The 12,758-nt window shown below is 38.7% G+C and overlaps 1 protein-coding gene across 2 annotated transcripts in view; it reads right to left on the minus strand.

Annotated features, from left to right (window-relative positions):
* The window catches only part of mettl25 (methyltransferase like 25), a 112,095-nt gene that overhangs the window by 68,257 nt on the left and 31,080 nt on the right, over nucleotides 1-12,758 (minus strand). For both annotated transcript variants that reach the window (XR_004414884.1, XM_033038203.1), the window contains exon 3: nucleotides 1,005-1,637. Coding sequence is in view for 1 of the 2 variants with exons in the window: in XM_033038203.1 (XP_032894094.1) it covers nucleotides 1,005-1,637 (633 nt within the window). In the remaining variant the exon portion in view is untranslated. The remainder of the gene's footprint in view (nucleotides 1-1,004; nucleotides 1,638-12,758) is intronic.

A 12,758-nucleotide genomic window follows, 5' to 3' on the forward strand; every position in this document is an offset into this window, starting at 1 on the left:
TTTTGACTTGCGGGTGGCATTACGTCCCGCAGGACAACCATGGAGCTCCTGTTCCCGCGCAAAGTCTGCTAATATCGGGAACAAGACCGTCGCCCGCTATTTGGAAAGCTGCGGTCTTCGGCAGCCGACATCCCCGCGGGCCGTCTCCTCGACATCTGGGCTCTGAAAAAAACTTCAAGCCCGAAAGAACGCAGGTAAGTGATTTCAACTTCCCTTACCTGCTCATCCCGACGGCCTGGGAGGCTCAATGCCTGCCAGTCCGTCGTGAGTGTTGCGTTCAGACATAATGACGCGCACGCAGACGGACGGCCCTTCTTCACGTAGTCACTCACGTGACTCCGAAGTAAAATCTTCACCATATGAGGCACAGAATATAAAAAAATCACTTTTCTGCAAATACTTTATCCAAAAAGAATGATCTCACTATTTCTATATTGCAGTGAGTGAGATTAATATTATTTACTATTTATTCTAATTCTGGGAAACTGAATATATAAAATTCAACAAAATCATTGTCTCAGAAGTGGAACACTTCAGAATTCCTAATTTCCATCAATTGTCTGCTTAAGCCTGCGTTATTAATGGTTCTGTTGTTAACGGCAAGGTGAGAGCCTGCCACCATGTGGTAGCAAGAAAATAACATTCTCTTTGAGCAAATATTCCCCTTTAGAGAATCACAAAAAATGAAATAATTTCAGTGTATTCAAAATTATAAATTGGACCACAACCATATATTTGTCTTTTATACTGTTTTGGCTCAACAATATTCGTGCTCGGGAACACATCATTGTTTATATTACTTACGTGCTTACGGGCACATGCACATGCACATTCCTCATCCCCTCTTCTAAAAGGGACTCTCCTCGGTTACAAGGAAGTTGAAATTCAGCCATAAGTGAAAACTGGGACTTAAATATGAAAGGACAGCAACTGATCCACTGCGTCACTCACACAATCGCCTCCTTAATACACACCTCAAGACAATATTCTCACGGATGTCTAACCTTTACATCAGAAGCGATGTCATGGAGTTCTGTTGTGGAAGTAACATGCAGTGTTATTGGAGAATACAGATTGGCCTCTTTTATTCGTTTTGCTTTGGCCTCCAAGCCTGCATTTTTCCGTCTCTCTTTTTCTTTATCATCCAGATATTTATTTTGCCTCTCTTGTGAAGCCACTTCCACAGCATCAGTCGAAAGAAATTCCAGAAACGCATTCTCAGAGCTGTAATATTCGTCTGATCTGAAAGTCTCAGCAGATGTTTCGCCATTGTTTTTGTTATATATTTCTGAGTCTCCAAAAGTAGTAGAAATAGGGGTCTGTATAAGTGATTGCCCATGCCCCCTCTGGGTTTCAGTTCTCTTCTCCTGTTCCCCAACAAGGCCAATTTGTTCCTTGATTTCGGTAACATTTTCCACATTCTGCATTTGCTCTTCTTTTGGATGCTCCGGTTCAGAAATTTGTGTCGGAGGCTTTGTTTGGCGCTGATAAACTTTCCAGTATCTTACTAATTTTCTGTTCCTCTCATTTGCCCCAATTGTGTTAGTGGTGGATGAATCAATGCCATATACACTGAGCCCGTATTGCATGGACAAGTAAGAACTCAGATATCCCTTTCCTGATCCGACATCAATCACCTAAAGAAAATCAAAATAACATATCATTAAAAACAGCAAAATAAAGTTTTAACCATTTTCAATTGGAGCCTTAACATTATTCATAGATTAATAATATTTCCCTTGCTTATTGTTCTTCACAATACACAGGAATGAATAGTGTAGAACTGCAGAAGATGGTTTACAAAAATAGGCACAACGTGCTGGAGTAACTCAGCAGGTCAGGCAGCATTTCTGGAGAACATGGCTAGGCGACGTTTCGGGTTGGGATCCTTCTTCAGACACTCACTTCAGGAATAGTGTAAGTAGTGTCTGAAATATGGATCATTACATTTGGAAATGTATAAAAAGTGAAAATACAAAACAGAAAATCTGTTGTAAAATCTGTATTCAGTCCACAAGAATAACATTAAACCAGCATTTTGGATACATCTTTTTAGAAGTGGGATGACCAATTGGTGTCATACTGTGTTACCTCCGGGACGGCTGCACTGCAAACTAATGAACTACCAACGCAGCTTAGCCTTCTCCAAGCACTGAGCTGAGTGAAACTAATATTTTTTGACAATGGAAAATTATCTGAAGGTATGACTATAACCATACTAAATTTTGCACTATCAACACAAAACTTCCCTGTCTTACAAATCAATTGATTTTTATCAATCATCTCAAGGTGATTGCAACATTACAGAAAGAACAGGATGAAATAAAACACTTTAATAACAGACCAGCCAGCTGGTCGAGTATTTCTCCTTTTGTTCCATTATTGTTTTGGCATTAGGTACTGCAAAATGTTATCGTGAACATCAATGTAATGTACAAAATGGTATTTGTTCTTCTATAAGAGACAACAGAAGATTCTGCTCCCATACAGCTCCAGCAATCCGGGTTCAATCCAGACCACAGAAGCTGTCTGTGGAGTTTTTATATTCTCGTTGTAATTGTATGGGATTCCTCCAGGTGCATGGCTTCCTCCCCCATCCTAAAAACATGCTCATTGGTTAAGATACAAGATAGATTTATTCATCACATGGGCTTAATGGGCTTCTGTAAATTACCCCTCATGTAAGTGGTTGACAAACGAATGAAAGGGAGTTGACGAACATGTGAGAGAATAGGCAAAAGGAAATTGTAAGAGCAGGCACTGATACATGTCCTCCTTTTATGTAATAAGAATGTATGATGAGAACATACAATTAAAACTATATTCCCATTTACATTTGTGTCAACTAAGAATTGTTTCTGTAAATTGTCAAAAATACATTGGCATGGGGATTCTGTATAACATTGAACATATGTAGCATACGGGGCAGCTAAAGCTAAAGCCAAAGGTCTGAAGAAGGGTTTCGGCCTGAAACGTTGCCTATTTCCTTCGCTCAATAGATGCTGCTGCACCCGCTGAGTTTCTCCAGCATTTTTGTGTACCTACAGCTAAAGGTAAGCCGTTTATTTTACTTATAAATGTGCTTCTTAGGATTACCTTAATCCAAATTTTACGTTGCGAAAAGGTGATTTAGGCCCCATACGAACCGGCAGTATTTTTCCTGCCGATATGGGGTTTAAATTCACCGCAGCTGCAACGTTCCAATCGATCGCATTCCACAAAATCCCACTCGCAAGATGATTAAAATGGCCATTAATTTATGGGAAATAAACACTAAATTCCTTCCATTTTGCCTATAAATTCATGACAATGAGATTTAAAAATCATGTTATATTGTGAATTCTTGTGTGAATGTTATTTGGACACTTAGGCTATTTAAAAATGTTAATCTTTTCTTAAGAAATGGATAGATGTTTAGATCTAGTAATTGAATTTTGTAATTAGCTACAATTAGGTAACTAACTAATTATATGCTTTAATTTCAGGTCATCCAAGTAAGATTGTTTCATATTTGTTTCAGAATGCTTCAATCTATAATAACTGAAAATTTCTTTCAGTTCTCTTAATTTTTAAGAAAGTTATGGGCTTTTGACTGTCCTCGATCACAGCTTTTGTGTTAAGTCAATGGAAAATGCTAATTTCCGAATATGAAAATGGCCATAACTTTTTTAATACTGAAAATATGAAAGTGAATTGGGTGTCAAATTAAACTTCTTTTTATGCTTTATCTGATGGGATAAATTGCAGACTTGATTTTTAAAATCTCAAATTTTTCTAACATTGCTAACATTGCATTCAAATTGACTTTGAAGAGATTTGCTTTTGGCTTTTGACCTATATTTAAAAAATCCACAGTTGAATAAAAAGTGTGAATTTATGGATGATAATGTATTTAGTGTGTGAAACTAGCATTACAATATATGTATTTATTCATGATCAAATTAAAGGTATGAGCATGTTTCAAGATGACACTGAATATGAACTTTTTTCAACAGGGCACACAAAACATTGATAATATACATAAGTGCAAATTAGGCATCCACTGCAAAACCTCGAGGTTGAGGAAAACTTCCACCTCAGAGCAAAGGATGCTTCTGCATGTCCTTGTAACATGGGGTAGCTTTTGCACAACAATAACCATAAAAATGACAGAGATAGAGAGAGATAGAGATAGAGAGTAGAAATTATGTGATGATTCATGCTCATTTTTAGAGTGTGCCTACTTATGTTACGTGAGAGAACATCGTAGCATGTAAGCCCTCTATCATTAAATACAATTCCTGCTTATTGCCGCTTACTGAAACTGCATATGACATATCGCTTCATCATACAGGGTACATATCATTTATATTGATATTATGAAATTTAGTGCTTTAAACATTAGGATGAGAAATACTGAAATTTGAAGACAGTGAATGTGAAAGTGAACTGTAATCCACTGTACATTGCAATTTGTACTGCAATGCTATCAGGTTTAATTTTATTGCATGTATTACAGTTGCAAGGGAGTAATTCAATGAACCAGTTTTAATCACACTATAAACTACAAGGGAAAAGCTTGAGTACTTCAAATTCTCAATAGAGATGCCGAGATTGAATTACTGCCTCATATTCTGTTCATTTTCAAAGAACCCGTTGAGAAGTCTTGACAAAAAATTCTCAGCTTTCTTTTTATCTCCAGACAGTACAGACAATTCATGACATGGAAATGTAATCAGATCAACTATCAAGCTTAAAGATCTATGCCACCATATGGTGGGGGGCAATGTGTGTGGTACAATGTGGTTGGTGGTGAGAAAGAGGAGAGAGAATGGATTACTGAGATGTAAAATGTTGCCTGTAAAATATAAACAATATTGCAGTGCTATGGAAAGCTGTTTTGATTCTCAGGAGGACGAAAGCCTACTAATTAAAAAAAACGACAAACAGCGGCATAAAAACTTCTCCCACAACTCTTCACAGCAGGAACTTTCTACACTTGCTTTCTCTTTGGCAATTTAAAATGAAATCAGCTGTAATAGAGTCTCATAAAAATTGATTCTGACAACCAAATTTGTTGAATACAAGGTACTAATATGTGAAGTGGGGTTTATGACAAGCAAGCAGATCTCAGGAACATGCGATAATCTCCTGCAGTTGGAGGTTAAGTAGTAAATACAGTAGTAAGTACTAAAAAGCACAGGACTGGACTGACGTGGGTATTCCACAAAGAAGGATAACCCATTAGCCCATTTCACATTATTCCATTTCTCTTCATCTTAACTGGAATTTTAATCTACCCAGTTTACAACCCAGTGGTATGAATATTGATTTCTCTAATTTCAAATCATCCTTGCATTCCTTTTCTCTCCGTCCACCCCCCACCCCCCCGCCCCCCCACAGTCATCTTGCTAGTTTCAATGTTCGAATCTCTTCATTATCACCTTTTCCACAGCCAACAATGGGCCATTGTGCGCTCCATCTTTACTGAGCCATCAGTGCCGTCTCTGATTTGTTCTGTACCTTTTCATACCTCTAGCTTCCCTCTCCCCTGACTCGCAGTCTGACGAAGGGTTTCGACTCGAAACGTCACCTATTCCTTTTCTCCAGAGATGCTGCCTGACCCGTTAAGTTACTCCAGCATTGTGTGTGTACCTTCGGTGTAAACCAGCATATGCATTTCATTCCTAAACAAACAAATAAGCCTTTTATCCAAGTAACTGAAAATAAACTATCAAATTGCATTAAAGTATGCTTGATGCCAATAAAAATTGAGCAGCTATTTTTTTTTTATGGTAAAAGATCACCAGAATCTAATCAATCTCAGATAGACCATTTTACGGAATAGGCCACTGCTAATTCATATTTTTTTGCTGCTGGACGATGATGGAAATGCACTATTTTCATTAACAGAAATAAATAAGAAATTAATGAATTTGTAAATTCTTCAAAACCACAGCATTATGCATTTATTATCTTTAATGCCATAAAATGACACAATGAAAATTTTATAAGAAATATTGAAATTGAGCAACATTCGGAGATAAAGGGCAGATGACTAAAAAATTAATTAAATTAAGTTATCTTAAATGCAGAGAGGTGGAGAGGTGAGGCAATATTTGCCAGAGTTTAGGAAATGGCAGTAGAGGTGGCAATGATGGGACAAAGTCAAAGAGCTGTTTAACGGTTACAGAGATAAGAATTTCATCAATTATGTGATTATAAGTCTCATGTCTGTCTCATCGCTATAGAGTTCATGGGAAAATGAACATCACAGATTGCAGGTTGAAGTATAAATATTTGAGCAGTATTTAGACTTCACTGAGACCAACCAAGTTCAATACAAATATTCATAAAACACATTACTGCTGGACAATGCAAATTATCAAAATACAACTGAAGAATTGCAGCACAGTTAGACAAATAGTGGGGATACCATAAATTATGACAAATAATTAATTCAAGAAAGAGCAAAAATCAGCCAATGCAGCTAAACATAAGGGGTCTGATACCATACTATGCACACCCTGTATATGAATGCTTTAACTATTTGCCAGAGATTAGAATTGCTGCCGTTTTAAAATAGGGTTAACAGGCTCAGTACTTGGGTCAACGATATAATGACCAGCCTCTACTACAAAATCTATGGCTATAAACATCTACAACCGGGCACCAGCATGGGCCATGAGCACTGACAAAAGAGATTTATTTCTGCGGGTATATACAGCTCACATTGCAGAAAGGAATATAATAAAGACATTAAACCAAAATATCAACACAATACTGAATATCTGAATGAAAATAATGTTTCAAATGATCTAAATCAATACAGTGTAATGTGTCAAAGTGAGTAATATCACCTCATCACATTTAAATGTACACAGAATTCTGCTACAGTTAAATGGTATATTTTGAAAGAAGTATCTTAAGTCATTTTGCAAATCACAGCATTTAAGGTCATGTGATAGCAGTAGAATTAGGCCATTCAGCCCATCAAGTCTACTCTGCCATTAAATCATGGTTAATCTATCTCTCCCTCCTAACCCCATTCTCCTGCCTTCTCCCCATAACCTATGACACCTGTACTAATCAAAAATCTATATATCTCTGCCTTAAAAATATTTGTCCCACAGTCTGGAGTTTCAAAATGTACTTCCATTCTGTGGCTTCCGAGAGGAGAAGCCAGTATCAAGAAAAGTTTTCTGGATGAGAGTAGAATACAGCTAAGGGCAGCAGGGTCCCAGCCATGGAAACAAGCTGAATGGTGTGCCACCAGGAAAAGTAAGTAGAGCAGAGTCTCTATAGAACCAATAAATTGGCTGGCGTCCCATCAAGTCAAGTTTATTATATGTACAAGAACGGTGAGGTATTGGTACAATGAAAATCTTATTGTAGCTGCATTACAAGTACATAGAATTAGACAAACACACAAAAAAAAAAAATTTGAAACGTAAACATCTGCAAGACAGGGAAAAAAAACTAGACATTAGTGACAAAAAACCTTGTGATAAGAAACCTCGGATAAGGTTCCGCTTGGTAGGCTGCCCTGGAAGGTTAGATTGCAAAGCATCCAGGGAGAGCCAGCGGCCTGGATACAGAATTGACAATGGAAGGAAGCAGAGGGTTGTGGAAAAAATTTCAGACTGGAGGCCTGTGACTCAAAGCTTTTCACTGTACTTCAGTACACGTGACAATAAACTAAACTGAACTAGGGATTGGTGCTGGGCACATTGCTGTTTGTGGTTTATATTAATGACTTAGATGAGAATGTGCAAGACATGATTAATACATTTGCAGATAACACTAAAGAAGGTGGTATTGGAGACAGTGAAGAGTGCTATCAAAAATTGCAGGAGTATCTTGATCAGCTGGGTAAATGGGCTGACGTTGGCTAATGGAGTTCATGCAGATAACGTGAAGTGTTGCATTTTAGGAAGTCAAACCAGGGGCAGGACCTTCATAGTGAATGGTAGGCCCTTGGGAGTGTTGTGGAGCAGAGGGACCCAGGATTATAGGTGCACACTTCCTTGAAAGTGGTGTCAGAGGTAGATAAGCATGGGAAAGAAGGCTTTCATCAGTTAGGGTACTGAATCTTGAAGTTGGGATGTTATGTTACATTCGTATCAACACGTCGATGAGGCCACATTTGGAATACTATGTTCAATTTTGATCACCCTGCTATGAGAAGGATGCCATAAAAATGTAAAGAGTGCAGGGAGGATGTTGGACAGAAAGGCCTGTTTTCATGCCGTATGACTCTCTGATTCTAGTGTAGAATACAATTTGGAAAAAAAAGCCAATAATAGTGCAAGATGTGGTTCATAATGTTCTGTTGTCAAGGTAAGATTAGCTTTGTGCAGGTTGGTACAAGAACCAACCAAGTAGCTTTTCCTAATGTGATTTCAGGCATCTGTATCTATCAGGGACAAGCAAGGGGAGTGGGTTCCAGAAATGGAATGGGAGAGTTAGGAACAGAGACCCGGATTGGGAAAGTGGGCAATAGGGTCTTGACAATAGCAACAAGTGGAACAAAGTCACATTATCAGCAGCAGTTGCATGGAATGGTGATCTGTAACAGGAAGGGAGCCACAAACAAAGCAGGGATCCAGTGATGGAAGTTGGGATAGTATGTACCTGGAACTGACAGCAAGTTCCTAGAGGAAGGAGGATCATGGGGTGCTTGGGAGGTAAAATAATGTGCTTATTCCAGGCTAAGTAGAAAGGCAGGGTCTTTTTTTAAACGGTGCAAGATTGAATTGTAATGGTTTTCAGAGAGACCAGAGTTCATTTTACATGTCATAAAAAGCTAACATACAGTTATAGCAAGCAATTAAAAGGGCCAACAGTATGTTTATTGCATGAGGTTTTTAGTACAACAGTAGAGACATCTTGCTCTAAATTAATAAAGCACTGGTGAGACCACATCTGGAATATTATGTATTAGTCTGCACTCTCCACCTAATGAATGATATACCAGTAACGAGTACAGTGAAGCTTCACTGAGTTATTCCTAGGATGGCATGCTTTCCATATGAGACAAAATAAAACAGACTCTGTGGTCTCTTGACTTTAGAAAAATGAGAGGTGATTCCATTGAACAGACAAAATTCTTATGGGATTTGACAGGGTTTATCTTTCCCCTAGATGGAATGTCTGGAATGAATAGTCACAGTCCCAAAATATAAGATTGGTTATTCAGGACAGGAATGAAAGAAAATTTCTTACCTGAAGGATAGTGAATTTTGGAATTCTCTTAAAGCTGTTGGAGCTCAGTCATTGAATATATTCCAGACAAAGATTGATAGATTTTAAGAGACTCAAGCAATATGGTATTAGTGCAGGAAAAGTGTGTTGTGTGAAAAGGTAATTGAATCGAAGAGGGTATGAGAGGTCAAATGGCCTATGCTACCTCTATTTCATATTTCTAATGCAGGAAATGACTGTTCAGATACCAGTTTATAGCACTTGACAATCCTCTGGTGATTGAATAATTGGTTCGAAATGTGGAAATTATTTAAGAATAGGGCCTGGAATCATATTAGGAATGATTTGCCATTCTTTAATTTTTATTGTGAGAAAACTGTTTACATAGTGTATTGAATAGCATATTAACTTCATTAATGTGAAATAATTAAACCACAATAGAAAAATATTTAACACTTTTATAAATATGTCTTGTTGAAAATGCAAATCTAGTTATGGCATACTTTTAAAAAATGTACATAATTAAGGTTGCCTCAGTTTCTGCACACACATCTAAAGGATGCAGAATGTTAAAAGCTTCAACATAGATGGGATCAAATGCAGCACGGTATATAACTCGACAAACTTGGCAACATTTCCATACAGAGCAAAAAATATAAATTCTTGGACAAATGGGAAGTTCCATCAGCCAACTCAGATTTTTGTTTAACTTTAATAGCGATTCGGCATTCCTGCTGTGCTGAAGGTACAGACTGAAATTTGGACTGTAAATGTAAATAAATCTCAAGTGGTGCTCCAGAATTTATAGTAAACTAGACCAAGTGCAGACCCCTTGGGTCTGTTTCCGCAACGCGCGGTTGCGAGGGGAGGGGGCGGCCTGAGGCGTCACACACACACTAACCAACCTCACACACTAACCACCCCATTGATATTATATTAAGAAGGGAGGGGGGAGACGGGTAGGGCCGCCCAGCAGCCGTCGGCCTCAGAGTGAGCCTCAGCTCCATGGCCTCGCATCCTCTGCGCTTCAGACCCAGAGTACGGGGAGGGGGGGGCTGGGTGGAGTGGGCGGGCGGGCATGATCCCGAGTGAGCCTGCGGGCCGCCAGCGAGGACAGCGAAAAGCAGCGGGGGGACCAGCCGATCTGTGGCTTTCGCCAGCGTGACAGAGACGGGCGGGGGGGGGGGGGGAAGTGGAGGAGAGCCGGGCGGCAGCAGCCGTTATGGTCGCGCGGGGCACGCAATGAGAAGGTGGCCAGCGGGAGACGAAAAAATGACTGAGTGGGGGGGGGGGGGGGGTGAAAGATTTTATTAAAAATGTGTACAGAAAAAATGTAATGAGTGGATTTTCGACTGTAAAAGTAATATCGCTAGCGAAATGGTAAAAATCTTGCCGTTTTTGCGTCTGGTTTTCGCGGAGTAACGAATCAAAGGCAAAATCAAAGGCAAAATCAAAATGACATACACCCATACACACACAGAGTTTTAAAAGTATGTATATATATAGATAGATAGATAGATAGCAGGTGGTAGAATTTTACTGTCAAATAACTCCAGCCATATCTCAAATACGGCATCCAACAGAAAAACTTAGAATTGTAGTAGGTCCTGGAGACATTATGTCCCAACCTAATACTTGAAATGCCAGTCACCCTGACCAATGTGGAACCAGTACAAAGCTGGATGCAAATTTACTAGAGGAATACACAAATAGCATCAGGACGGGGATGGAAATGTTATAGAAATGGAAGTGAGATATATTTTAAATTTGGAATTTATTTTGAAATCCTTACCTTGACACAGTCGAGCAGTCAAATTTGGGTCTGGCAAGTGCTCAAGAAGAAAACCCAGGTTCACTCACCAATCATCTGCACAATGGTAGACTTCCTCACCTTGCTTTACCTCGCCTTGTTTTACCTCCCCTTCCCTTTCTCCTTTAAAGTTGTACAGCAATGAAATGGGCCAATCGTCCCACCACATCCATACCTACATTTTGCTAATTGACACTGCTCCCACCTGCTCACATTAAGGCCACATCTTGTGCGTTTAGATGTTTGTCTAAATGCCTTTTAAACATAGTAATTATATCTGATTTCACCACCTCCTCTGGCAATGTGTTCCAGATGATTCCTTTCCCTGCTCCCACTAATTATTTTTACATTTATTTTACTTGCCCTCTATGAATCATTTCGCCCGGGTCCTCACCACCATTCTTAAACCTGGTGGTAGAACTATTGCTCATGTGGGGATTCCTGCACACAACCCAGAATAACAATGTTAATGGTCCTTCTATGATGCCCCTTCTAAGCTAGATTTGCCCACATTTAGCCCATATCCCTCTTAAACCTTTCCTGTCCATGTACCTGTCCAAGTGTCTTTTAAATGCTGTTATAGTGATAAGGTTAATTACTTAAAAAACAGACAACCCACAAAAATGTTAGGTAAACCAACTCAAGCTTTACTGATCATCAGCCGGCGGAAGTGATGGGGATACACCAGTCAAGTAAGCAACAGACACTTGACTTTCCCGTACCACCACTTCAATGAACAAAGATTTGCACGGTGTTTTATACTGTGTGTCACTTAATCACATTCCACAGATGTTAGTCATGGTCACAAGATGCAGCCAATATACATCACTGTAGGACGAGTCCGAGCTTGTCTCTCTTATCAAATGGTAGACACATTTCAACGGCACCGGTCATTGTCACAATATACATCAACCTGAGACAAGCCCGGGCCTGTCTCTCTCTCTCTCCACCAACTGGCACTCTTCCACTGGAGAAAGCCTGCTTGAGAAGGAATACAAGCTACAACCTCGTCAAGTATTCCACCATGTATCTTTTATATATTTAAAAGCATTTAACTTTTTCAATAGTACCGGCCTCGTCTATTTCCTCTGGCAGCTCATTCCATATATCTATATGAGTGAAAAGTGTGTTTTGTTAAAAGAGATAATAGTGCAAGATGCAGTTGAAATACAATAACACAGAAAAACAATGATTGATAAGGCAGCCATATCAGAAAAATCTAACAGTTTAAGACTATTAAATTGTAATGCAAATTGTAAATCAGAATCATCAGATAGCTACACAAAAGTGGTCTAAGAATAGTGTGATGTCAGTAAGTGAAATAGATTATCATAAAAGATTATGTTATGTTACTGATACTATTATCTGAATACTTGATTTGCTCATATCAAATACTAAAGGAAGGCATTACATATGCAAAAAAAACAGATTAACACATAACACACGTGGTAAAGATACCACTTGTTAACAGCCACTTTTAAGCTGTCACTGAGAAAATTGCGTACAAACTGACCTGTTTTTGCATATCTACTTGCTGAATCTTTTCAAAAATAGGATAAATAAATTATTAAATAAACATACTTCAAAAATTGAGAAAGCTTGACATACATTATGGTCAAACAAGACTGAGCTTTAATCACCAACTGTTTATCAATGTTGTTTTGAGGACAGGAAAAGAGACTATCAATGGTGCTGCTGTCAAATTTGTAAAATGAAATGAGGGATATCATCTACTTAAATCGATTCTACACATTGGATATAAGCA

The sequence above is a fragment of the Amblyraja radiata genome, chromosome 19 (genome assembly GCF_010909765.2).
Source record: "Amblyraja radiata isolate CabotCenter1 chromosome 19, sAmbRad1.1.pri, whole genome shotgun sequence".
In the NCBI taxonomy this organism is placed as follows: Eukaryota; Metazoa; Chordata; class Chondrichthyes; order Rajiformes; family Rajidae; genus Amblyraja; species Amblyraja radiata.